Source organism: Cucurbita pepo, chromosome 2, assembly GCF_057944985.1.
Source record: "Cucurbita pepo subsp. pepo isolate OVF chromosome 2, ASM5794498v1, whole genome shotgun sequence".
Classification (NCBI taxonomy): Eukaryota; Viridiplantae; Streptophyta; class Magnoliopsida; order Cucurbitales; family Cucurbitaceae; genus Cucurbita; species Cucurbita pepo.
This window is the reverse complement of record NC_141799.1, coordinates 15,893,043-15,920,029: the sequence shown is the minus strand read 5'-3', so window position 1 is coordinate 15,920,029 and position 26,987 is coordinate 15,893,043. Positions and strand designations below refer to the sequence as shown.

Here is a 26,987-nt window from a genome sequence, read left to right as displayed (position 1 = left end):
TTTTTATTCCTCACATTCAAAGGATTTAAAAATTCGACTATACTCAAAGGAGACCTCTTATCTTAGTTTCTTTGTCCGAAAAAAATTCAAAAGGATGTATATATATATAATATAATATCGATTAGAAAGGAAAAAAGAAGAAGACTAAGATTTATGAGGTCTCATAAGAACACCTCCAAAAGGGAAGCATTTCTGAAGCATAGATTATGTCAAAACCCCATAACCTTTTCAGCTACTTCTAATAAACGATCTAAAGCACTTGGAGCAAATTTTCTAGCAAAAAGAAAGCACAGAGAAGAAGGCTGATCATTGTAAAGACAAGTCTTGCCTTCAAAAATTTTCTTAAAGAACTCTTCTGTGATATCATACTTCCCAAATGTAGCAGGATGAGCTCCACCCCTGGACCAGTCCACAAACGTAAGGCTTCTGTTTGCGAGAAGATTTGACGACTCGATGCTCAACATTGTTTGGAAGTAGTGCTCGTCGACATAACATGCTGGTCTGCAAAACTCTTTAAACAGAGGGTAGTATTTCGTATCTTTAACTATCTGAACTGCAAGTTCGCGATTGACTTCGAACCATTGGTAGCCCTTGCGCCAGTCAGTGAGGTTAATCTCAGGTGCCATGTTTCTGTTGTAGCGTCCTCTTCCATGGGGTCCTTGCTCGTCGAATGAATCCACAAAGCTGTAGCGGGATCTTGCAATGTAGCGGTAGACCGTGGTAAAGCTGTGGAGAGGGATGCAAGACTCGGACAGGAGAATGAACCATTCATTGGAGATATCGAGCAATGCATTAGCTACCAGTCTCCTCTCTGCATCACACATATTCATTTCGCCCCACTCTGCAACCTACCCGGGGAGAAACCACACAATGTGAATATTCTAATTCTCAATTAGACAAGAGAACAAAATAGAAGATGAAAAGTTTAATCTGAGGCAAGCAAACACAACACAGTCAAACGGTCTTTATGATAAGTTAAAAAGAAAATGCTTTTCAATTCAATAATTTCTGACAGCGGATGTATTGGCAAAGAGTCTGAAACAAATTTTGAATACATAACTTGAAATATTTCCTCGGACTCGAACAATTCAAACCGAGACAAAGCTACAAAAACAATATGATTATCCTACAAACTCGAAAAAGGTCTCTTCTTTCTCAAGAAAAATCTATTGTTTCTTCCTAACCAAACGGTCCAGTGAAGACTAAATCACAAGAACTTCTTCAGCTTTCAAAGAATGGTCTACAAAAGACAAAAGGGTCTTGGTGGTGTTAGGTAAAGCAATGGACCAATTAAAGCAAGCATACAAGCGATCAAAACTCAGGGCCGAAGGACAAGTGATAACAAAAACTACAATACCATTATTTATAGGTAATTATTCCATTAGCTTTATCACAAAACTCCGTCCAAATTCCAACAAATGATTAAAGAATAAGCACATAAATCTTCAGTTCTCCAACATTTCTTGCTTTTTGATGAAACAAATCGAACAATGCCTAATAGAGAACACTATAATAGTTTTCTTTTATCCAAGAAAACAGGAAAGGAAGCAATTGCCAGTACCTGACTTGGGATCTGTCTTCCATAAAACACAGATGACGACGGGAAGTCGGCAATGTACGATGGGGTGGTATGAACATAAATGGAATATAGCCCCTCGTGACCCTTGAAGAACCGTTGCCAAAGAGGGGCCATAGGCAAAGGCCCTTTCGTCAAGAACATAAAGGCAATTTTGCGAACTCTCTTGAAGGGATACTCCTTAACTTGAGGAACAAAGGAAGCCCGCCATAGCAGCTCCTGATCACTCATGCTATGAAGAAGATTTGAAGGCGCCCTAATCCAACTATCAATGCCACTTGGCTCTTCCAAACGAGGCTGAATGATATTGACTGATGATACTACAGGGGCAGCACTTCGAACTCCAAAATATCTAATAGTATTCATACTAATAATTGAAACCCCAAGACCAAATACTATGAACATCAAGAAGAACTGCAATAACCTCATTGTAGGATATCTGATATGATTAACTCTAACTACAGCACCAAAATCCTTACCGTCCTCCATAACTACTAATCCTGAATCCCTACTAACCTTAAATCCAACAAAAATTATTCAACATCACACTATTTATACCCACCACACCTTCAAGCTACGCATCTTATATAGAAACAACACCAGTCACATCAACAATTTCTCACAAAAAAATAAAATTTTCCAAATTAAACCAAAAAAAATTCACCACCATCTCGAAACAGAAAACTCTGATTAGCAAGATAAAGTCGTCCCATCAGATCATCATGAGTGATGGCACAAAGACAAAATCGAAATGCAGAGGAAACTATTGCCTTATTGAACCAGTGTACAGTGGCAGTAGCTGCTGACTTTGAGGATCGAATTGATCGCCGATTGTAATTACAGAAATGTTGAGTTGTGCGAACAAAATTTAGGAACAAGGAGTTTCGAAATCTGATTCCTCTGGTTACAATTTAGGGGTCCAAGCGGAAGCGAAAGAAGAAGAAGAAGAAGAAGAAGAAGAAGAAGAAGAAGAAGAAGAAGAAGAAGAAGAGGAAGAAATAGAACGGAGAGTTGAAGAAGGGAAAGGGGGAAATTTGGTGAGAAGCCCTAGGAGACCGGGCAGTCAATATTAGATCTCCGGTGGAATCTGCTGTGGACCGCCTGACTGCGGGTCGTGGACTGTTGTTTCAAATTTAATATAATTCGGGGGCATGTAATCAATTACTTTAATATTATTGCTTCTAACCATACATAATTTATTTTTGTAACCTAAAATGTGAATTTAATTAGGGATAAATAAAACTTTCCATATCCGCCTTCCCAATTTCTGTTTTTTACTCTTAAAAAAACTCCCCAATATTTCACTCCTAAATCTTAATTATTTGTTTTATCTCAAATCTCTTTCAAAATTGTATTATCGGTCAAAATTACTAAAATATCCTCACACTACCTTTTTCATCGGTGACTGTCGCACCCACTACCACCATCTTTGCTGCACACTACACATTGTACCTATCAACTACTTAGACGACCTCTTTGACAACAACCTCCAATTATTAGTTTAATATTCGTTATCTAGTAATTTAACCGTGTAAAAGCATATCTTTAAGAAAATGGGAATAATTTTAAATAGTTTTTTTTTTATATAAAAAATGCTTTAAAAATGCATTTTTAAAATATTAACTTTGAAAATATTTATGGTATTAATCTTTGTAATTTAAAAAAGTGATTAATTTGGTTAATTCATTTTTCATTTTTTCCATTTTTTATTATAATTTTAACACGACATTTTAAACAAAATTTCTTAAAATACCGATATAAATTTGTACTAAAAAAACATATCTATAGGTATAATATTTACACTTAAATTTTACAAACATAACTAAATCAATCACTTTTTAATTATTAATCATTCTATTTTGTTGATCTCAAAATGATGATAATAATAGTTTATAATTAAATGATTAATAATTATATAACTATTAAAACATGGATGCTAACTTCCACACGTCCCACTCTTATTCAATTTAAGAAATATATATATATTGAGTAAAATCAATAATTAGATAATTGTTAAAATATAGATTCTAACCTCCACAAATCCCACTTGTAACCATTTTAATTGCATAAATGTGTAAAGAATATATTTAGGATTAATATAGAAAAAAGATAACGTGACGCCTATTAATAATTCTATACAACTTTTGTCCTATACTTATAATATCTTTTTTTAATTATTTCTTCCAATTTTGAAATATTATAAAATTTGGGATCAACTATCAACTTTTAGTATAAAACAATTTATATTTTTACACGTTTAGTACACAATATTTAGCTTACAAAAGGTGTTAATATATTGTGATACGATATTGTTCACTTTAAACCTAAATTTATATATATTGGTTCTACCTCTTTCCCGAGAGCGCAGAAATTGGATTTAAAATGTCGAATGAAATGACAATTGGATACTAATCTTTTTACTTCATCACCTTCAACAATGAAAGGCTCTTTAAGGAGATAATTTGAAATCACTAACTGCAAAACGATTAGCAAAAAACTCTTTAAGGCAAATCTTGAGATCCTAGATACCACTCTCAAGTACATAATCGACCCACGGGTCGACAACGGCCACCGAATTGGCCTTAAAAAGTTGGTACGAAACTTAAGCAACCATTTCAGATTTCAAAGTTTGCTCCAGAAAGTTTATTATAAGGATTTTAAGGATGGGAAAGTGAGCTAAAGGTATTCCATCTTTTGAATAAGTCAGGTGTGTTGATTAAGAATGCAATTTTTTGTACTTTATTTTAACGGTGTAATATGAATTACATTTATCCTTACATTATTTCGTACGATAGATATTATTGATAAAATTGGGCCATAAAGATAAACCCAAATTGCAAATAAGTTTGGGAGATAAATTAAGACAAAAAGGCCCAACATGGAATAAAAGAGTTGAACCACCAAGCAATGAAGAAGACACGTCTTCGGTTTGAACACTAAACTCACATGGTCGGCCTCAAATTGAGGTTGAAGCTAGCCCTAAGGTCACCCTCAGGGCATGCCCTAGTTCATGCCATCCCAATGCGGCCGATTTAATCCCCTTTTAACATAATTCGAAATTGAATCGATGTCTTCAGCTCAAAAAGGTGAAAGAATAGCTTAGATTCTAAAACTCCTCTTAAGAATTTACATTGGATAAGCACAAAGTTAATCTCTTACACAAAATTTTGAGCTTTGAAAAGGATTAGACAAGAACACTCTTCGAAGACTTTAGAGTTGTCTTTCCTTGTAGCTCAAATTTGTTCACACGCATTTGTTCGTATTTGGCTTGTTTCCGTAAGTTTCTACTCTAATTTTTTTTGATAATTTGGACTTATTCTCCAACTGCAACTTACCCGTGCTTCAATGTTTAATTTACATAGTGTTAGATATACGACCAAATATTATGACCCTACTAGACTTCAACTTCAAAAACATGTAACATGTAGGAATAACTTTTGGGACGACAGTCACAAATTTAATAAATTTAAGAAAAATAAGAATTCAATACCTGTTTTTTAATAAAATCTTGTTCCAATTTAGAGAAAAAAAAAACAAAAAATAGTATGGAAAAAGTCAAAGTAATTATAACAAAAATATTAATTTAACTAAATTATAAGTAGGTCTCCTTGTACGGTTAGTCTCTAATATATATATATAAGCATTTAAATAATATATTTAAACGGAAACTTGCTACAAAAAATTTTAAATAGAGATATAAGCTTTAGTGGATGAAATTTTTTTGAAATGATTTAATAAAATAATTCGAGTTACTCTACTTTTTGTTCGCTTCATTGTCAAGTACAACCATAAATAATGTTATTAAAACTTAGGTCCTAAATCTATAATTAAAAAAATTAATAATAATAAAATTATTAAATGGGACTTAGGGATGAAGGTAGTGGTCCTGCAAGCCATGGGAGTCATTTTCCCGGTATTGGGTTGAGGTGGGCCTAGGGCTCAAAATGCGACCCGAATCATAAATGATTCAATGTATGATGACAAATAGGAAATTTTAATTTGTCGTGTAGCGGGAAGGAAATTGGTATCCGACAGTCGGTGGCCGGGCAATTAAATTAACGGATTGTCCCGACATGTCGATTCGTCGTTGCTTTCTCTACCAAGGTCAAGGCGTCACCGATTTTTTTTTTTTTTTTTTTTTTTTTTTTTTTTTTTTTTAATTTTTTAGAAGGCAGGCTATATTAAATATTTTAAATTTTAGGTTTAGAAAATAATATATAAATAAAACGAAAAAATAATTTTTTTAAAGGATCATAATGTAACAAAAAAATGTTACCACTAAAACATTTCAAAGTTAAAAAAAAAAAAAAAAGATAAATATACACTCTTGAAAACTCTTTTTAAAATTTAAGTAATTAAAAAATTAATTTATATAGCTTATAAAAAATCAGTAGGCTCACAACCTAAAATTAATAATTTAAAATCGTCGTCTTTTTCAAATTTAAATCGTGATTGAAAGTTATATGACATAAAAGAGTTTGTTTTCCTGGATTAATAAAAATTCTTTTAATAATAATAGTAAGAAATAAATAAATAAATAAACCCATTGAACAGCGTGAGTCCCACGTGCCTCAACCGCACTCTATCAAAAAATAAACCAATCATAGAATGCCACGATGGATTACTAGTGTCGTTCACGTGTGACCCAAACATTGGCTGAGTTGGATTTTTTAGGACCTCAATTTTCTTTTACAAAAATTGCACACTCAAATTATTATTAAAAAAAAAAAAGAGAAAAAGAAAATATACATTCTCTTTCTATTTAAATCAATAACTGAATAAAAGAAATGTCAATATTAGGTTATATTTCAATACATATTGAATTTTTTTTTTTTATAGTCCTTTTTGGAGATTTTGTTCACTTCTATATACAGAACGATAAGATTAAAATAAAACGAACATTAATTACTAGACTTTCAAAAAAAAAATTAATTAACGAACGATAATGATTCGACTCTCGAGAATGATTTAGGAGGCAGGGAACAAACGCTTGGAGAAAGTAAAAGGCAAGGATCCAAAGGGCAATGTTGATTATTTGGCCTATTTCTTTGGGGCACAAGGTCCTAGAGGAATTGATCAGTTGGCTGTGTGTATAGGTTCACTGTATACGCCATTATCATCTCACCCTCAATGTTCTTGAAGGCCTAAAATGGGCCCTCCTTGTCTTCTAATTCACTCTCTCTCGAACAAAATGTTTTCGGGAATTTTTTAACGTGTTTTAAAAGGTTGTTTAAGCATCGATCATATTAAATTTCTATCAATATGTCGATATATTTCTTTAACTATGATTTTCTTGTTTTACCGAACTAATTCGATTGTAACCTATTGAATAATTTATTGAAAAAGAAAGGCAATAAAGACAATACATCATCATACTTTATGTGACATCTCACGCCCCAAATCTCCATAAATATGAACTCTTCCACCCCCCACCAAACTAGCAAAGCCAAAAAGAAAGAAAAGAAGCTCAAAAAAGCTCCATACCTTATAACAATGGATGATTTGCTTTGGAATGGCTCATGGAACAACCGAGAAGACGACGGTTGCAAAGAAAGCCTGCTTTTCTCAGACGGCTCGAGTTGTTGTTCGAGTCCTCCATTACAAGAGCTTCAAACAGTTGCAAGAATCTTGGGGTTGTCGGAGATCGAAACTCCGACGCCGGAGATGAGGGCGGTGGAAGTGGCTGTGGATCCCAAGTCATGGCCGGCGGGAGCTAGCTCCGGTGGACTTCTGTTGGAAGAGCTTGAAAATGACAAAGGTTTCAATTTTTGTAAGCTTGTTCACATTTGAATCTTATCCATATTTTGTGGGTTGGGACATTCACACTTCAATTAAAATACATTTTTTCTTTGTACTTTTAATGTTCTTACTTTTGAAGACATGCACGTAGGTATTTTGATAATCTCGTACTATATCGAACTTAGTATTCAATTAATATATATTATATATATTTATTTTTTTTATGGGAGTGACGTCATTATAAGTAGAAATTGCACCATGCAAATATTAGATTTTTATTACCATACCATGCAATAACCCTCACTGAATTTACTATGTAGGAATTGGGGTATCTCCATCATCTTCAAACAACTACGAAACCGAGTCTAGTGATCGAGATCAAATCATGTCACGAATGAAGGAAATGATATATCATGCAGCGGTGTTTAGGCCGGTGAACTTAGGGATAGAGACGGTGGAGAAGAAGAAGAGGAGGAACGTCAAGATGTCGAAGGAACCGCAGACGGTGGCGGCGAGAAAACGAAGGGAGAAGATAAGCGAGAAAATTAGGGTTTTGCAGAGGTTGGTTCCTGGTGGGAGCAAAATGGACACTGCCTCCATGCTTGATGAGGCTGCAAGCTACCTCAAGTTCCTTAGAGCACAAATCAAAGCACTAGAAGGCAATGGCTACAAACTTGGCTCAAATTGCACCTCCTTCAACCCCACTATTTTTCCTTCAAATGCTTATTTTCCTTTATAAAACCTCAAATATATTATGTCCCCATTCAATTATTGAGTTTACTTAATATTAAGAATAATAATGAAATATTATTCTTATATTTTCAACATCGGGAAAATTTAAAACAATCCACGTAATCTTTAGTACGTTGAAAACAAAAACTAATGTGTAGTACATCTTGTCCATTTTAGCCTGTTATGTATGATCGTCAGCCTCATGGTTTTAAAACGTGTCTGTTAAGGAGAAATTTTCAACACCCTTACAAAAAAGGTTTCGTCTTTATCCACGAAATTTCAAATATATGAATTGACAAAATAGCCCATTGATAACGTTTAGAGTTTTGTTTTTGTAAGGGGGTGATAGAGTAATTAATATTGATGTGTACATTGTAATATTTATAAAATTAAAATATTTTTTAGGTGAAGGAAAATAAGAAAGGAACACAATGGGTGGTCCTGTGTCCCTTCTTGGCTGATCGGCACGTGGCTATGCCCCTTGACCATTTCCCAATTGGTCAAACGGATTTTCTTGGTCTCAGCACAATGAACTTGGCTTTGTTAAGTAAATATTAATCCTTCATAATATAAACAGTAGTATTCTTAAATATGTCTTACAACAAATTCAACTACCTTGCCGAAGGACCATGCTCGTAGTCGAATGTCGAGCTAATAGATGTGATAGAGTCAACTTGACGATCTTCGCGTTGGTTTAACTCGAGGTTTAGACATTCCTTCAGTTCGCTCACAACTTGGCTCATTGTTGGCCTATTTGTAGGATCCGTAGTAGTGCAAGCCATTGCCATATCTACTGCTTTCCACACGGAGTTGACATTGCAACCATCTTTTATTCTCGGGTCAATTATAGAGTGGATATCTCCTTGATTAATATTGAAATCAACCCACTTAGTTATGTGACATCTTTCACTAGTTTTTAGTATCACGGGTCTCCCGGAGATGAGTTCCATAACAACAATTCCAAAGCTATAAACATCGCTCTTCTCTGTTAATCTAAATGATACGTGGTAACTGCAAATGAAAACCAATGAAATGCTGTCAACTAAACACAGTTCATTTCTTTTGTAACGACAAATTTGAAGTACGTACTCGGGATCAAGGTAGCCAGGAGTGCCAGCGACTTTGGTAGTCACATGGGTGGCATCACCATCGATAGGGAAAGCCCTGGATAGCCCAAAATCAGCCAGTTTTGCTTGTAAATGTTCGTTCAATAGAATGTTGCTTGGTTTGATATCTCTATGTATTATTGGTGGCCTGCAACCATTATGCAGATATTCCAGACCTGCAGTTTTTTTTTTTTTTTTTTTTTTTTTTTTTTTTTTACCAATATCATCTGAAAGGGAAATGAAAACAAAACTGATTTACTATGCATCATTCACATGCTCACCTTGTGCTGAATCTAGTGCTATTTGAAGTCTGTCTTTCCATCTTAAAACCTGTCCTTTTCCACCTGTACAGAATTCATCAGCATAAGTGAGATTTTAAATGTTTTTTTCACTTTCGAATGTAACATCGACTCACGATTTTAAAACGTGTCTGTTAGGGAGAACCTCACTTTGGAAAGTTTCGTTTCCCTCTCCAACCACCTTGAGGGCCCAGTGTCCTTACTGGCACACCGCTTGAAATCTGGCTTTGATACCATTTGTAACAGTCCAAGTCCACTGCCAGTAGATGTTCTTCGTTTTGGCTCGTTACGTATCGATGTTAGTCTCACGGTTTTAAAATGTGGCTACTAGACTCTCTCCATAGTAGACGTGTTTTAAAACCGTGAGGCTGACGACAGTACGTAATAGACCAAAATAGACAATATCTACTAGTGGTGGGCTTGAGCGGTTACAAATGGTATCAGAGCCAGACATTGAGAGGTGTGCTAGCGAGGACGATGGCCCCCAAGAGGGTGGATTGTGAAATCCCACATCGGTTTGAGAGGAGAACGAAACATTCCTTACAAGGGTGTGGAAATCTCTCCCTAACAGACACGTTTTAGAATCGTGGGACTGGTGACGATACGTAACGGGTCAAAGCGGATAATATTTGTTAACGGTGGGCTTGGAATGAAGCGTACCTAAAAGGAGTGATCCGAGGTTTCCTCTGCCCATATATTCATAGATAAGCCCCATCTTCTCCTCGCCCTCATTACAATATCCAACTAAGCTAGTCAAATTTCTGTGATGAACTCTTAACAGAATATCAACCTGCCATGATTTTTCTCAAAGTGTTTAATAACATTAAGTAAAAAAAAAAAGCCAAATGGGGTTGAAGAAATGTCATTGTATTGTTAAAACAACATGCCTCGGATTGAAATTCTCGATAACCTTGAGCTGACTTTGCAGATAATATCTTTACCGCTACTTCAGTGTTACCAATGAGACCATAGTAAACTTTTCCAAAGCCTCCTTCACCTAGCAGCGTTTCAAAATGATTGGTCATTTCTAAGATACTCACATAGGAATATCTTCGACTTGGCTGCTGCTCCAATGGCTCAGGTGGTTGAAGTTCAAAACCAGAGTTTTGTGGTGAATGAGGCTTCACCATCACGGGAGCTATAACAATTAAAAATTTAATGTAAGTTGTTGGTGTTCAATGTAAGAAACAATCAATAAACAACCTACTGAGATACCTTTAGAACTTGTTCTTCGCCGGAAAAAGTAGTAGTAGATTGAAGCTAAAATCAGCAATATGATAATAACACCACCAACTGCTGCTAGAATTGGAATTAGTATATTGGTACTCTTCTTTTTCTCGCTTGGCTCTGTCACATACAGATTTGGGTTTCCATCCAAGCTGATGAAAGAAGTATTTATGCAAGTCAAGTTGATATCAGAGGCTTGACTAGTTGATATCAGTTGCATGGTTTAGTAAGTTCAAAGGACAACCTTAGTGAAAAGGAAGCTTTGTTCTTTTTGTCGATAAGTGCAGCAGGAACTTGTCCAGATAGGTTGTTTCCTGATAAGTTTCTATAACAAGAAGACAGATTATATATATATATATATATATATATATTATAGGTAATGTCAAAAGATTGTTGGAGGGCGTCCCACGGAAAGCCCAAAGCAAAGCCACGAGAGCTTATGCTCAAAGTAAACAATATCATACCATTGTGGAGGGTCATGATTCTTAACATAGTATCAGAGCCCTGCCCTTAACTTAGCCATGTCAATACAATTCTCAAATGTTGAACAAGGAGGTTGTGAGGTTCGAAGGTGTAGTCAAAAGTGACTCAAGTGTCGAACAAAGGGTGTACTTAGGTCTCAAGAGAGGTTTATGGTGTACTTTGTTCGAGGGAGGATTGTTGAGGATTATTAAAAGGGAGTCCCACGTTGGCTAATTTAGAGGATGACCATGAGTTTATAGGTAAGGAATACATCTCCATTGGTACGAGGCCTTTTGGGGAAGCCCAAAGCAAAGCCATGAGAGCTTATGCTCAAAGTGGACAGTATCATACCATTGTGGAGGGTCGTAATTCCTAACAGGTAAGTCTTCTCAAATGGATTAATGGAGTACAGAGTAAACTTACAAAACCCTCAAGAATGGCATGTCAGCTAGAAATTCTGGCACTGATCCGCTTAGGTTATTGTTTGACAGATCCCTGAAATGAGCGATGAAGCTCTTGTTTGAATAACTTGTTGGTAAGTTTCAAGATATTCAGATCTTGCTGTAGAATCAAACACTTACAAAACCTCGAGCTTTAGTAGATTAGCTATGTTGTTCGTAATTTTTCCGGCCAATTCAGTAGATGTCAAGTTCCTGATAAGAGTTATATTCATGTAAGGTAATCACTCTTGCAAATCTAAAACCTTTTAATGTTGGGGCACTCACAAGCCTGTGATTCTAGGAGGCTTTGAACCATCATCATATTCACAGGTAAGAGCCCGCCAAGCTAATGCTTCTGGGGCACATGGATCTCCTTGCCAATCTTCTATTTTAACCTCATAAAACTTATGGATGGATTCAATAGCATCGACTGCATAGCACACAACGGATCAGGGAGGTAAACATTTACAGAGACAAAAGAATGAAAATATACAATATTACCATCTCCTTGATCTGTGGTTGGTTGTTCAAAGTTCATGACTTTAAAGATCTCAAGCGCATTCAAGATGGGTGGGAGAGCTGAATCTTCAGTCCTAATCAAATTAACTATATGTCTCCCACTAATAGGAAAGGGTTCTTGGCTATAGATGACATTTTCTGTGAGATACGCCGGGGACAAATCCTCACTATAAAAAAGCTTCTCATTGTGATAGATTTTGAAGGTTCTAGACTGGGATGATTCAAATTCAGCGAAATATAAGTATATATAGAATTGGATAGATTGATCAGGATCACTCCAAGGTATTATCATGGGTGCACTTTCATTTGCCACTGTGGAGGCTGTCTTAAGCACTGAAGATGGTGCTTTAAAGCCTATATTATCGTTGTTCTTTACTGGAGAAGAGGTACTTATTGGAACCCATTCAGACACCGGGGTTGGTGGACTCCAAATACGATCATAATCATCATCTGGGTATCTAAAAACTTCAAACTATAATGAGTAAACATTTAAAAAAAAAACGCATAGAAATATGAAATGGTCACTTACCGAGTGAATGTTTTGTTTTCTCCAATATCCAATCTCAAGTAGGTGGCTAATGATCCAGACACAGTTTTATAGCTTGATAGTTTTAAAGGCCTGAACTCCAAGGCAGAAATAAAGGGCGTCCCTTTATCAGTATTGACAAGACAAACTTGTGCATTATTTGAAGTTGTGATGTGAATGATCTCTTCGTGTATGATATTCTCTGGGAGTTCTAGTTTCACATTCACCCACAAGTTTGGTCCAAAGTGCAAATCAAATTCAGGAACGGTGTTTTTAGCATCATAATTGTCATACAAGAAACTAGCTCGAATCAAATACTTAGTTCCAACTTTCACGGGAACGTTGTAACAGTTCCTTGTTCCTTGAGGGAAGCTTCTTAAATTCCATAGCTGTTTCTGTACATTAGACAATCCACTACTTGATGGTAAACTTGTTATGATGCCAGTGTTGATAAACTCTGAATCTGGAACATAATTTAAACCTGTAATTGGCTCTGTGTAGCTAGAGTTGGATCCACAGTCAATACTGATAAAGCCTGAAACAATTATATAGCCAAGAACACATATAAATGATACCCAAATCATAGAAAGGCTGTTGTAGTAGCACATACACACAAACATGGCAATACAAACCTTGTTGACTCTGGCCATAACCCAATTGCAGAAGAACAAAAGTGGGTAGGAAACCCAAGAGGAAGTGTATGAAGCTCCTCCCCATGATTCTATTAGTCTTTGAGCATATACATTGAGGCATTTCCTCCGATCCACTTGTTTTATTGCTAAACCAATTAGTCAACTTCGCTCAAGTTGAGATTTGATTACAAAAACATCATTTTCTCAGACATAGTCAACCTTGGACTTGGCAATGAGCCAATTTGATATGTTCCAACTTGAAAGGATAACTTATTTTATTGGTCATAAGTCAACGAAATTGAGACCGTGAGACATTCGTTTGGTTGGAGGTTTTGTTTAATATGTCTAGGAATAGGAATGATTAGAAGGAAATGAAACGACTAGGAGTAAATAGAACAAATTTAATGCAATGTTTCAGCTCACAAAGGAAGTTTTAGCTTATAATATGGAGTAAATAGAACAAGTTTGCTCAGATACATAATTAAAACAAACTACAAATTCCTGCAACGCAGATCATTTGAAGCAAGTGAAGAAGAACAGCTCATGATTAGTGATCTAGAGGAGAGCAAAGCCCTGGAGAATCAAGGTATCAGCAAGAACTTTATTAGCAGCCTCAGATGGATGCACGCTGTCCCAAAACACATATTGAGTTGCATTAGAACAGCTTCCCCCCAACGACTTGGGATTGCACAAAAGTGATGTTGTCTCCACTGTCCCTGTTCCACAGCACCCTTTTCTGGCTTCCATGAACCCTAACAAAAACAAAAACATGAGAAAATTAGTGATCCCTTTTGCTTCTTTCTGTTGCTTCATTCAAAGCCTTACCGTTTTTTGATGGAGAATTGATAACATCGAAAAGTGGCTTGTAAATGTCAAAGATCACAATTCTAAAACCAGGAAGCTGTTTTTTCAGACTTTCTGCTGCAGAATTCAGCTTCTTGTTGAAGGCTTGCGCATCAGTATTGATCTTTGAGACACACCCACTTTGATGGTTGCCAAACAAGGTGAGAGCAGCAGGAAAGCAGCCTAATGGAGGAAGTGAAGTCACTCCAATTCTCCTAGCTCCTAAACCATATATGTCCTGTTTTTCATAACAGAAATGCATTGATCATCCATCATATTTCATGCGGTGAACTTAGTCATGAATGTTGTAAGAACATACCTTGATAAATGTTGTAAATGCTGCTATGAGCATTGAACCGTACTGATCAGCAGTGTAGAGCTTGTTAATATAAGGATTGATGTAATAGTTCTGCAGATAATCTCCACTTCCTGCACTTAGCAAGTAGAGTGCATCCTTGATAATGGAGGCTGATTTCTCATTGCCTGCTACCTTAGCCAGCTTGGCTTGGTACTCCTTGAACAATCCAACTTGTTGAGGCAGTGAGAGTGCATGCTGTTACCAAGTTCAAAGTAAAAGCTAAGTACAGAACAAGAAGATTGGTATGGCTTCCAAGATCAAAAGTTAAACATTCTTACATTTGAGAGAGCAGCATTCTCATCATAACCAGAGGCAGCAGAGGCAAAATTGACTCCAATGAGAAGATTCTTACCGGATGCCTCTGGGCTAAGGTAGGGCAATGGAAAGGACTTAAATCCTAAACTTTGAGCTGAAGAACCAGAAGAACAGGAAGTTTATCCAACCATTATGTAAGGCTAAATGTGTGTAAAGTTTATGAAACTATTACGTACCAGTGAAATCAGTAGCAAGTTTTCCATTGCAAAACCTGCCAGTGGGCTGATGATTCACAAAGTCCTTTCCATATGGAGGGTAATTGGCCTTGAAAATAGTGTAAAGATAGTTGTTGTTTCCCACATCCACAGCAGAATCACCAAAAGTAATGATAGCAGGCACCAAAGTTGTAGAGTCTTGAGCATTTCCACACACAAGCAAGAACGCTAAGAACAACATCACCACTTGGCTAATAATAGAATCCATCTTTCTTCTTTGGTGCTGTGATTTGCAACTGAACCTTGAATTATAACTTGACCCTTTTATTGAAGGAAGCTGGAGGGCTGTGTTAATGAAGAAATACTGTAATGAACAAAATTTTCCCTCGGCTTTCTTTGCTTTCCTGCAACCATTATGAACAAAATTATTAGCTAGGAAACTGTGAATGAATGCATGCAGCATTTAATGGAAAGGTTGGGAGAGGTAGTTGGGTGATACTGATAAATGATGGTTATGATATGAGTTAAAGCTTCATGAGCTTGCATGTGCAGGAGTTAATATGATTGTGGAAAAGGGAAATTACTGTACTACCGGTGCTTAACAACTATAACGTGAGTATTATGAATAGTTATAAAGTCTATAGCTTATATTGTGAGATCGCACATCGATTAGAGAGGGAAACGAAACATTTTTTATAAGAGTGTGGAAACCTCTCTCGACTAGACGAGTTTTAAAACTGTGAGGCTGATGATGTTGATACATAACGGGCCAAAGCAGACATTATCTATTAGCGGTGGGTTTGGGCTGTTATAAATGGTATTAGAATCAGACACCGGGCGGTGTGCCAACGAGGACATTGATCCCAAGGGGGGTGGATTGTGAGATCCCACATTGATTGGAGAGGGGAACGAAACATTTCTTATAAGGGTGTGAAAATTTCTTCCTAATAGACGTGTTTTAAAATCGTGAGACCGACGCCACATATAACGGGTCAAAGCAGATTGAAAGAGGCAGAGTTGTGAGGGTAGGTAGGAAGAAGCCCTGCAGACATTAAAAAGCTAGAAAGTTGAGAGGCAGGCAAAGTGACAGCAGAAAGAACAGCAGCCTGTGATGAACTATGGATGCATGAAAGCAGAACAGGAAGGAGAGGTGTCCTCTGCTGATTGGTTCAGGGATTGTCTGAATCATGTGATTGTCTGTATAGTATAGATTGAAGCTCATGCTTGCCTACACCTGCTGATTGAGGATGACCATCAAAGCTTGGAAGAACAAAGCAGTTTTCAGAGGTCTAAAAGGGACAGATAGCTAAATAGAAGAAACAAGGAAATAAAACTCGTCCTTCTTAGACAACAAAAACCAAGCAATAACTAAGGAAACATGACCATAAATAAATTAATAAAACATCCCTAAACTTTCTACTTTATATTTTGTCCTTAAATTTTTTTTAAAATCTAAAAAATAAAATCTAAAAAATACACTTATAGTTAGTTTTGAATGGAAATAGTGAGTACTTCATTTCAAACACTTCAACTTTAAAAAGTTTAATTAATACTCTTTTAACGGTTTAAAATGTTCAAAAATGTCATTACGGTTACTAATATGTTTAAAAAATACCTATAAAATGTTAAAAGTAGCATTACTACTTTTTACCTCTGTAAAAAAAGTTAAATTTTTTTATTAGATTATCTTCAAACCTGTTAATGTTACCTTTGAAAGTTCATGACGCGATATTTTAAGGGTATTTTTTAGACTTTTCTAAGCATATAAATGTATTATTGAAACTTTTGAAAATCTGAAAAGATATTTTTTTCAGACAAAGTATCAAGTTTAAAAAAGAACTAAATTATTATCAAACAATATCTTAACTATTTAATAAATACAAAATTTAATGCTCGATCATATTCTTAAAAATATTGAATATATTTTTAAAGTCAAGATATCTATTAATTTAAAGTTTGGAAATATAATCGGAACATTTGAAAATAAATTTGTTTTTTTTTTTTCTTTTTAAATAAAAAATATAATTAATTTTTTAACCCCAAAATTTAGACTATGAAAGACCTAAATTGAGAAATAGCACTCCATAGAATGTAAATAGAAATTTTTTTAATCATGAAGGATAGAATTCTAAGAAGAAAGAAAAAAAGATCATCGATTTTTGATATATTTAGTTAACCTATAACGAAAAGCATAAGGTGAATTTCCTGGTTAAGAGGATGGGTAGGTGTAGAAAATAGCAGCCACCCACACGAAAGATAATATGAATTACATGACATTAGTCTTCACCAAAATTTACTTTCTTAGATTACATATCCATGGCATCAGACAATAAATTTTTCTCCTCTTATGCATATGAATAAAGACTTTGGATATCTAAGCTACCTTGACACGACTCCCTGACCCTACTACATTTGACTTCATAGTAACACATAGAATATTAAATCTTAGCTAGGTGGCTACGAACTTATTCCCTGTGGTGATATCGTTTCTACTAATTAGTGATGATGGTGTGATGTTTCGTTAAACGTCAACCCGAGCGTATGCAATAGAATATTCTCATGTCCAATTTGAGAACACTTGATCTTCATGTTCCTAAGTTAACAAAATAATGACAAAGACACAAGACATGGTTCCACCAGGTTCAACATCAATGGTTAAGTCTTACAGTACACAGATATGGCACATGAGTTCTAAGCAATTCTAGGTGACAAAATCAGGAAGTCATGGTTATATTGACAGTTATATATAATACAAGTTACTGCTAAAACAATGAATCCATTAGCTAACCAGCTAAGTCTATGATTATAGGCTTTTCACAAGGTAGATTCTTCTTTTTTTTTTTTTTGGGGGGGGGGGGTGGGGGGGGGGGGGGGGGGGGAGGGAGGGTTGTTGATAACTCACCATGCATCGGGCAGCCATTTCATCCGTGTTGAACTTCGATTGCAGGCTTAAATATGTTTCTCAACATGAATGAGAAACGTAGCATAAGCACTTCCTTCAAAATTTCATCCTTTTAGCAGGGCCTTGATCAATAATGGGATCTGCTGCAGGCTGTTGCAGTTCTCCTTGCTGGCTTTCAGGGCCTTTTTCTGCTTCTGACGCGGGAGCAGGAACATAACCTTCTGGAAATGGTGGGGGTGGAGGGGCAGGTGGCAGCTGCAAACAATAGAATTTTGCCTTTTAATTACGATCTTCAGCCAATGCATTAGAGATATAAACTCTACATGAATATGATCAACTTAGTCTCCATATGAAAAATATAAATCAAGAACAAGTTTGCAGCCGATACTAGCAGCTTATCCCCTAAGATGATTTAATTTCTTTAAGTTTAATTGTATTAATTTTGATTAATTACAGGTACAATATATGAGATTTTGTTCATTTGAGCCTTTTCTCAGGACACATATAAAGCCCTAGTCATATCTGTTCACCCTTTAGTTCATACATGTTTTCACAATGTTTTAGTTCAAAAAATAGAGATTTCAAAAACATTTATCAAACAAAACTAAAAGAACTCATCAGGTGAGATTGTGACTAAAGAAAAACTGCACCCAAGTTCTCATATCTTAAATTTGAACACATAATAAATTAGCTCTTTGCAATAGATACACAAACACAACATGATTTTCAGTTGTAGAAAAGATAAAGCTCATACAGTATCAATATATTGATATTTGAGTTACCTTGCGCTGTAAGGATGCAAGAATACGATCAACTCGCTTTACTTCCTTAAAGTCAATGGTCCCTTTTGCAGGTTTTACTTCTTCACTCTCGTTCTCAGAATCCACTGAACCATGAGAAAACAGTCAATAAAATTGAAGCTGCAAGCTAAAATAACAAAATTCGAAGATCATCGGGCTATTAGGCAATGTCTCTGTATCCGTAATATTCTACATTTCTAATCAAAATGAATTGTTGCAATAAGACCCAAAAGTTGATTTCTGAAACTGAAGTTTGAATTCCAAAGAACTTAAATCAAGCCTATTGGGTACCAATTAAAATCAACATCAACTATCTTAGAGCCTGAAAGGCTATTATGGAGTTTCTCTCTCTTTCTTGTTTTTGGTGTCAGGGAGTTTCTAATTCTTCATTAGCAACTATAAAAAAATAATAGCTAAATGAGTATGATTCAATCAAATTGAAAAAGAAACCAGGTTCAGATAAGATAGCAAAAGCATGGTGAATGATCATCTTTTACTGATAACTTAAAAGAGCAAAAATTATATCATCAAGAGTTAGATACCATATCCAATCTTCTCCAACTTTGAGGACGCAGTGGTAAAGGCCTTCGATATGTAATATAGTGCCCGGCTCTGTGGTATAATGAAGACTAAACATAAGTCTCCAACAAAACAGAACAAGAGAGAAGCAGAATCCAGACTGGCTTTACATCTTAGTACAAATTCTACTTGCATTCCAAAGCACGGGAAAAAAAAAAAAGGAAAACCCAACATTTAAGATGATGAAGTACGATTACAATATCACTAATTAGAACAGAAACTAAGGTTCCAGTTGAAATATGCTTCCCATTACGATACTTTACTGAATACAGCTATGAAATCGTAACCATATGCATCAATTATCAACAAACAAAAAAATAAATCTAAGATTGCACCAAATAAATGGCATTGACAGAGAAAGATAAGTATGATAATCTCACAACTCGGGCAGCAAAGACATTGCAAAGCTGAGGCGCCTGGTAAATAGAACCATCCAAGATATAATAAGTCAGCATTGGTGTGACTTTCTCAGGACCATCCCTCTTCTGCTTTCGGAAAACAAAAAGGTGGGGCTCCATAACTTCATTCAGCATGTACTCTATCCCTGTCATTTTTCTGTTCAACACAAGATTTCCCCATCATTATAATGAAAATTGGAGCCCAGGATTTCAATTAACAATGTCTTGAGAATTCCAGTTCCAATTTTTGACAATCTCACTTGAACGAGGAGAAAAAAAAAAAAAAAAAAAAAAGTTGAACTATCCTATCGAATTGCATAGAAAATGCATCCCACTTCCCCTCGCTACTACAAATAGAAGAAAGAAAAGAATTGCGATACATAGAACCAATTAGAGGAAGAAAACTATCAAAAGAAGAAACTCTATCAAAAGAAAAACAAAAAATTAGGAGACGAGAAATCATACGAGAGTTGAGAGAGATCGAGGGGGTGAATTGAGCGCATTCTGAGCTGTTCATTGTTACAAGTCCAGTCGTAGAAAGGGGACAAGGCGAAGTAATCGAAAACCAGGTTCCGATCGAGTGGGTAAGTATTGAGCCAGAGTTGGTCTCTGAAGCAAATTCCAGTCATGTCCGTGCCTGGCGGCTGAGGCGCTGCCGGCGGTGGTCCTCCCTCAAAATTCCCGATCCCCGGTGGCGGTGGAGTTGCCATTTGCTTGAGATTTCACTTTTCCCCGCCCGAAAGTGTAGAATTAGCCGATCCCCTCGCCTGAGTAAAATGCCGCTTCGCCCTTTTTCTTTGTTTCCCGACGAGTCGACAACATAGGAACTAGGAAGAGAGTTGAGGAAGACCTAGATAAAGGACGACATGTCGGTCGAGTGATCCCATTTACCACTCCATCCCAATTAATTAATGTTTTATTAATGATAATTACTTTTTTAGGACATATATTACAATTTAATCTAAAAGCATAACAAATATACCCAAAGTTAAAATATTAGTAAATATGAATTTTAAGCTACTAGGTAAAAAGTACTCCGTTATTAAAGTCATTCAATAGATTTCTATGATTTTAAAAATTAAATTCTGATAGTTATTAACTATTCACGTGTCATGGAGGTACTATTTTCATAGACAATTACGTAAAAAAAAAAAAATTAATTTTCATCCAAACATTATTAAATTGTCAATTAAATATTATATGTATTGATTGATACGATTCTTAAATTATAGTCTAATAATTAAAAGATCAATTAATGTTCCAATAATTCAAACTATAGGAATTTCCGTTTCCAAAATAGTTTATTTTCATATATATATATATATACACACGATGATAATAATAATAAAAAATAAAAAGTCAATAGAATAATTAATTTTAATTTACATTTATTTTCTAATTTTAATAATTTTCATCCATTTTAAAATTAGATAATTTACCTATTCAATTCTTTTATAGTTTTTAAATTGGAAGAATATTTACGAGATTTTATCAAAATTTTAATTTTAAAAATTGAAATTCTAATTTTCTCTTAATTATAAAACTAAATTTATAATTTAATGGAGAAAAAATAGAGTTAGTAGGAAGTCTTTATCTGGTTAAAATAAAAAATAAAAGAGTTTAAAAATATTGTTTGTTCATCCATGCCCATGGTATTAAAATATACATTTTTAAGTGACCCATATTTTAGACCTTTGAATATTTCGCGCCCACCTGGTTCCTTCCAGACGGCATTCACGTGTATAAACTTTTCTTCATTTTCTCTCTTTATTTTATTCCGCAGACGCCATCGATATTGACAGGCAGAAGAACAAGGAAACAATCTCTTCCGGTTGCCGTATTTAGTGAAAAACATGTTGCAAATCCTCAAACCTCATTCGTTAATGGCAACTCTCCAATTCTTCGTCCTCGTTCTTCTTTCCAGTTTCGCTCTCAACAATTTCGTCTCTGCGCAGAATCCTTCAGGTATGTAACGAACTTAAAATCTCAAATTCAATCGATCGACATACGAATTTGATCATCGATCCTCTTTCTCGTAATTTTAGGTTTCATTAGTTTAGACTGCGGAATTCCGGCGAACTCCACCTACACAGAACCGAACACCGGAATAATCTACGAATCAGATGCGGCGTTCATAAATTCCGGCGAAGTCCACAACATTTCCGCCGATGTCATACAGAATGGCCTTGGACGGCAGCTGTGGAGGCTGAGGAGCTTTCCGGAAGGAGTTAGGAATTGCTACAAGTTGAAAGTGAGGGCAGGGACGAAGTATTTGATTCGAGCGACTTTTCGGTACGGAAATTACGATGGTAGAAGGAATTTGCCTGGATTTGATCTGTATTTGGGAGCGAACGTTTGGGATTCGATAACATTTACTGAAGATTTGGTGGTGCGTAAAGAGATTGTGCATATTGTTTCGTCCAGCGATGTACAAATTTGTGTTGTGAATGTTGGAACTGGAATTCCGTTCATTTCTGCTCTGGAATTGAGGCCTCTTAAAGACTCTATTTACCAGTCCGGATCTCTGACATTGGCTACTTTCTTCCGCCTTGATTTTGGCTCCCTTGATAACCGAACAATCAGGTTTGTTTTCAATTTTTACCATTTCTCTGTCTCGATTCTGCCTTTACTGTTCCTCCTCCTCCTCTTCTTCTTCTTCTTGTTCTCATTCCCATTACGAGAAACGTAATGAATATCTAAAGTCCAACTAATTATGCTCCTAAACACTTCAAAATAGTCTATAACATGTGAAGATCAGAAATTCAAATTTTAATTGAAGAATTATTCTACGGTTATATTTAGATTATAGTACGAAAAATTAAGGTTAGAATGATTATAATTATATAATTTTATCATGATGTATCCATTGTTTTGTATTTATGTATCAATAATATTAGTATTAATATTGGTTACCCATCAAATCAAGTGATATTTTAAAAAAAAATGTTGAATAAATTATTTGGATAAACGTATGTTTTAGTATTTACTTATTTTTTAAATACTTAAATGATGGTACTCCATATTTATTAAACATATACTAAGAAATGTTTGTAGTGTGTATATATATAATTCAATTTTGCCAAATATTTAGAAATTTTGAGACAAATTAGAGATTTTCCAGTTTTAGCCAGTTTATTATTAAACATCAATCAATTTTGACCTATAAATTAAAAGAAAATAATTTAAAATTTATAAAATTGAAGTTTTTTTTAATTAAAAAACAATAGACTAAATTGAGAAAATAATAGGGTAGTAGTATATTAATGGTTATTCTAATATTGCATGCTTCACTCTGAGAAGGTACAAAGACGACGTCTACGATCGAATCTGGGATCCACCGATTCCAGTCAAAGAATGGACGACCTTAAACACCTCGCAGCAAGTGAATGTCAACGACCAGGCCTTCTTCCAGCCGGCTCCGGCGGTCATGAACACGTCGTTGACGCCGAGAAACGCAAGCGCTCCGATGTTGTTCACATGGCAGCCGCCGGATTCCACGACGCCGTTTTTCCTCTACATGTATTTTGCGGAGCTGAAGAAGCTTCAAGCGAATGAGTCGAGAGAGTTCGACATAACTGTGAATGGAGAACGGTGGCTTAATAAATCGTTTTCTCCCCAATTTTTAAGCGTATCGATCGTTTTCAGTACCTCACCTATGACTGGCGGATCATACGAGATCTCCCTCGTCAGGACTGCCAATTCAACCCTCCCTCCGATCCTCAATGCTGTTGAGATTTATCGAGTCGTCAATTTCTCGCAACCCGAGACAGCTAGAGAAGATGGTATGAACTCTCAACAACTTTACTGATTTCCTTTGCATTTAGGGCTAAATTTCATTTTTGGTGCTCTGACTAAATTGAAAAATATTAATATATTAAGAGTTTAACTTTTAAAACATTAAAGTCTAAATTGAAAGAGAAAAAAAAAATACCCAATCTTTGAAAATAAAGAAAACTGGCTGAACAACATTTTGAAATGTTTCAGTTGTTGCCATTGAGAATATCAAGACAGTGTATAGAGTTAGAAGAAACTGGCAAGGAGATCCGTGTGTCCCAAGGGGATTAATCTGGCAAGGACTCAACTGTAGCTTGGTGAACTCTGTGCCTCCCAGAATCACATCCTTGTAAGTTTTTTTGTTCTATCTGTGTAGCATTTCTGTTACTGTCAGCTATTTTTGTGTTGTTAATATTGGATGTTTCAATGAAATCTTCCCTTCAATCAGGGATTTGTCCTCCAGTGGACTAACGGGAGAAATACCTAGAGATATAGCTGATCTTAAAATGCTGGAGACTCTGTAAGTGAAATTGTTAATTCCTCACAACAAAAGAAAATAATCTAATATATCGCCGCTGATTCTTACATGAATTCGTTTTTCATTTTTTGGTTGGTTTTAGAGATCTATCAAACAATAATTTGAGCGGATCAGTGCCTGAATTTATCACTCAAATGCCATCGTTGCGAGTCCTGTAAGTTACACAAAAGTAGTTAGACAAATAATAAGTTTCTTTTTAATTTTTACCTTAGCTAGAATTTTTGCTTACACTGCATCTTTTTATTGCAGAAACTTGGAGAAAAACAAGCTTTCAGGACTAATTCCAGCCCAGCTCGTAGAAAGGTCCAATAATGGCTCTCTGTCATTAAGGTCTAGTTTCTCTGAAAACTCATGCAATAAGGTCTAGTTTCTTTTGAAGTGGTGTTAAAATCTTTGGTTTTTTTCTTCTGATAGATTTGGCGAAAATCCTAATCTGTTTACTACGCCTCCAAGCGAAGAGAAGGGAAGCAAAGTTGTTGTTCCTGTAGTAGCATCAGTTGTTGGATTTCTTCTACTTTTGTTCTTAATTGCAGCGGCTATCTTTTGGAGGAAAAAAATAAGAAAATCAAAAGGTGAGAACATACTATACGATTTTTTATGAATTTACTCTCTGAAATTTGTTGCTATTTTAGTTCACATATCTAAGCTTGTGATATCCTTTTAGAAGCTGTAAATGGAGTGGCGAAACAAACTGTTGATCATTCTGAAAATTGGGACACATCTAAGAGATGCTATTCATACTCGGATGTCCTAAGAATGACAAACAATTTCGAGCGTACGCTTGGAGAAGGTGGTTTTGGACGAGTTTACTATGGCAAAATCGAAAACATTGAAGTAGCTGTGAAAATGCTATCTCCTCGATCCATTCAAGGGTATCAACAATTTCAAGCAGAGGTCCGGATCTTTGACGTCTACCAAATACAAAAGTTCATTCATAAATACTTGAATCTCTCTCGATTGACACCCAAATTCTTACAATTTCAGGTTGACCTTCTCATGAGGGTTCATCATAGAAACTTGACTGGTCTGGTTGGATTTTGCAATGAACCGACCAACAAAGGACTTATCTATGAGTACATGGGCAGAGGAAACTTGGGATCTCTCATCTCAGGTCTGGTCTTGGTCATTGTTGTGTAAAAATATTTTGCTGGTTTACGATGTTTTCTTAGTATCTAAAACTTAAAAACAGAAATATTTTGAACTTCAATTATGTGTTCTTAACTTTGATATGGATGACATGTAGATGACAAGTCTGCTCTGTTGAATTGGGAAGACAGACTTCACATAGCAGTAGATGCAGCACAAGGTTAGTAATTATCTTAATCATAGAGCTCAAATTTATTTGGTGAATTCCTAGTCCCTCAGTTTCTTATTCTCTCATTTGAATGTGATTTAGGATTACAATACTTGCATTCTGGTATAAAGCCAGCTATTGTACATAGAGATGTAAAATCTTCCAACATCTTGTTGGATGATAACTTTCGAGCAAAAGTATCCGATTTCGGGTTGTCGAGAGTTTTTCCTGTCGACGATGGTGCCACTCATGTGACAACGAATGTGGTTGGCACTCCTGGTTACCTCGACCCTGAGTAAGTAGTTTATATTCAAATACTTTTCTAACAATCAAATAGCTTCAACTCTCTTTCTGACTCTTTGCAACATTCTACTTGCTTTCAGATATTACACGTCGTATAGATTAAACGAAAAAAGCGACGTTTATGGCTTCGGAATTGTTCTTCTGGAAATCATAACAGGAAAACCAGTTTTGACAAAGAGTTCAGAGAAGGTAATTCACATCTATCAATGGGTTGACTCGATGCTTTCTCAAGGTGATATCAGCTCCATTATCGACCCGAAATTGAAAGAAGATTTCAACGTAAACACAGTTTGGAAAGCGGTTGAAATCGCAATGTCATGTGCATCTCCGGCGTCTACAAATAGGCCAACGATGAACCAAGTTGTGATAGATTTGAATGAATGTTTGAACATGGAGTTGGCTCACAGTGCCAGTAATCAGCAGCCTGAATCAGTAGCTGCTGATCACGTTTCTCTGTTTGGTCCTGAAGCAAGGTAGATGGCCATAGTCTCATTGTGTAGTGTTCTTAATTTAGGCATTCTTTTATTCATGACGATAAATAAGAGCCCCATATTTTTATTTGTATTTGTTTGTTAGAAAGCTATTTGATGTTTATTGTAGGCTATAAATTCAATCTCATAAAGTTATTTCAAATTTATGTACAATCTTATTCGAATCTACAACTCCAACTAATCCAAAATTTAGAGAAAATTTATAGAAGAAAACGGGTTAGAGAGTTTTTTTTTTTTTTTTTTTTCTTTTAAAAAAAAGTTGACAACACACAAAATTAAATGTCAGAAATTCAATGCGAGGAAGCAGTCAAGTATGTCCAATTGGCTTTTTATATAATAAAAAGTAAACTATTCATCAAAAGAATTATCCTTTTTCCTTCAAAATAGTGTACATTCTCACACTATACAACGTAATACATGGAAAACGTTAAAACTCTTGGTTTAGACTAGTTTTATTACAAGTAGATGAGAGAGAAGACCAAAGAGAAGACCGTAAGATTAACGGTGATACGTAACAAGTCAAAACGGATAATATCTGCTAGCGGTGTGCTTGAACTGTCTTAAATTGTATCAGAGCCCGACACCGAACGGTGTGCTAGTAGCTAGAAATGACGATAGCCCTCAAATGGGTGGATTGTGAGATCCCATGTCGGTTAAAGAGGGAAACGAAATATTCAAGTGTGGAAATCTCCCTAGCAAATACGTTTTAAAACAGTGAGGTCAACGAGACAAACGAAACAATATTTGCTAGTGATGGACTCGAGCTGTTACAAAGAATGGGTAAATTCTTCTTAAACTCGTGATAATAGCCACCAAAAATGTGAAAAGAAGAAAAAGAAGAGGGAAAAAAAACAAAAGATTTTCATTGACCATTCAAACCCAAGTTGGCAAGACGGTTGAGCCTCACCCCACCATGTGCCAAATGTAATTGACCACTACCAGTTGACTTTTGATTGTATTACAAATGTGAAGACCCCTA

At 35.6% G+C, this 26,987-nt stretch overlaps 6 protein-coding genes across 6 annotated transcripts; 2 read left to right on the top strand and 4 right to left on the bottom strand.

The window, feature by feature from the left end:
* Positions 1 to 83: 83 nt before the first annotated feature.
* On the bottom strand, positions 84 to 2,732 carry LOC111789083 (glycosyltransferase BC10). Its single transcript, XM_023669727.2, has 2 exons — positions 1,562 to 2,732; positions 84 to 848 (listed from the first exon to the last, which is right to left on the bottom strand). The coding sequence occupies exons 1-2, from the start codon at positions 2,063 to 2,065 to the stop codon at positions 210 to 212; spliced, it is 1,143 nt and encodes a 380-aa protein (XP_023525495.2). The 5' UTR covers positions 2,066 to 2,732; the 3' UTR covers positions 84 to 209.
* Positions 2,733 to 6,917: 4,185 nt separating this feature from the next.
* Positions 6,918 to 8,140, top strand: LOC111789245 (uncharacterized). The gene is made up of 2 exons (XM_023669957.2): positions 6,918 to 7,334; positions 7,636 to 8,140. Exons 1-2 carry the CDS (start codon positions 6,989 to 6,991, stop codon positions 8,052 to 8,054), a joined length of 765 nt encoding a protein of 254 aa, XP_023525725.2. The 5' UTR covers positions 6,918 to 6,988; the 3' UTR covers positions 8,055 to 8,140.
* Positions 8,141 to 8,633: 493 nt separating this feature from the next.
* On the bottom strand, positions 8,634 to 13,571 carry LOC111789219 (putative LRR receptor-like serine/threonine-protein kinase At1g07560). The gene is made up of 13 exons (XM_023669918.2): positions 13,259 to 13,571; positions 12,630 to 13,161; positions 12,083 to 12,558; positions 11,867 to 12,011; positions 11,723 to 11,794; positions 11,565 to 11,636; positions 10,924 to 11,004; positions 10,668 to 10,831; positions 10,340 to 10,590; positions 10,113 to 10,242; positions 9,435 to 9,497; positions 9,137 to 9,329; positions 8,634 to 9,058 (listed from the first exon to the last, which is right to left on the bottom strand). The coding sequence occupies exons 1-13, from the start codon at positions 13,377 to 13,379 to the stop codon at positions 8,659 to 8,661; spliced, it is 2,700 nt and encodes an 899-aa protein (XP_023525686.2). The 5' UTR covers positions 13,380 to 13,571; the 3' UTR covers positions 8,634 to 8,658.
* Positions 13,572 to 13,670: 99 nt separating this feature from the next.
* Positions 13,671 to 15,330, bottom strand: LOC111788691 (GDSL esterase/lipase APG-like). The gene is made up of 5 exons (XM_023669129.2): positions 14,951 to 15,330; positions 14,738 to 14,868; positions 14,421 to 14,654; positions 14,084 to 14,339; positions 13,671 to 14,010 (listed from the first exon to the last, which is right to left on the bottom strand). The coding sequence occupies exons 1-5, from the start codon at positions 15,195 to 15,197 to the stop codon at positions 13,814 to 13,816; spliced, it is 1,065 nt and encodes a 354-aa protein (XP_023524897.2). The 5' UTR covers positions 15,198 to 15,330; the 3' UTR covers positions 13,671 to 13,813.
* Positions 15,331 to 17,635: 2,305 nt separating this feature from the next.
* Positions 17,636 to 20,443, bottom strand: MED6 (RNA polymerase transcriptional regulation mediator-like protein). The gene is made up of 5 exons (XM_023669135.2): positions 20,074 to 20,443; positions 19,591 to 19,765; positions 19,174 to 19,243; positions 18,614 to 18,717; positions 17,636 to 18,086 (listed from the first exon to the last, which is right to left on the bottom strand). The coding sequence occupies exons 1-5, from the start codon at positions 20,316 to 20,318 to the stop codon at positions 17,928 to 17,930; spliced, it is 753 nt and encodes a 250-aa protein (XP_023524903.1). The 5' UTR covers positions 20,319 to 20,443; the 3' UTR covers positions 17,636 to 17,927.
* A 912-nt stretch (positions 20,444 to 21,355) lies between these two features.
* LOC111788682 (putative leucine-rich repeat receptor-like protein kinase At2g19210) lies at positions 21,356 to 26,172 on the top strand. The gene is made up of 13 exons (XM_023669118.2): positions 21,356 to 21,573; positions 21,654 to 22,191; positions 22,909 to 23,390; positions 23,593 to 23,731; positions 23,831 to 23,902; positions 24,003 to 24,074; positions 24,170 to 24,250; positions 24,335 to 24,492; positions 24,585 to 24,814; positions 24,905 to 25,031; positions 25,164 to 25,226; positions 25,317 to 25,509; positions 25,598 to 26,172. The coding sequence occupies exons 1-13, from the start codon at positions 21,462 to 21,464 to the stop codon at positions 25,992 to 25,994; spliced, it is 2,664 nt and encodes an 887-aa protein (XP_023524886.2). The 5' UTR covers positions 21,356 to 21,461; the 3' UTR covers positions 25,995 to 26,172.
* The last annotated feature ends 815 nt before the right edge of the window (positions 26,173 to 26,987 follow it).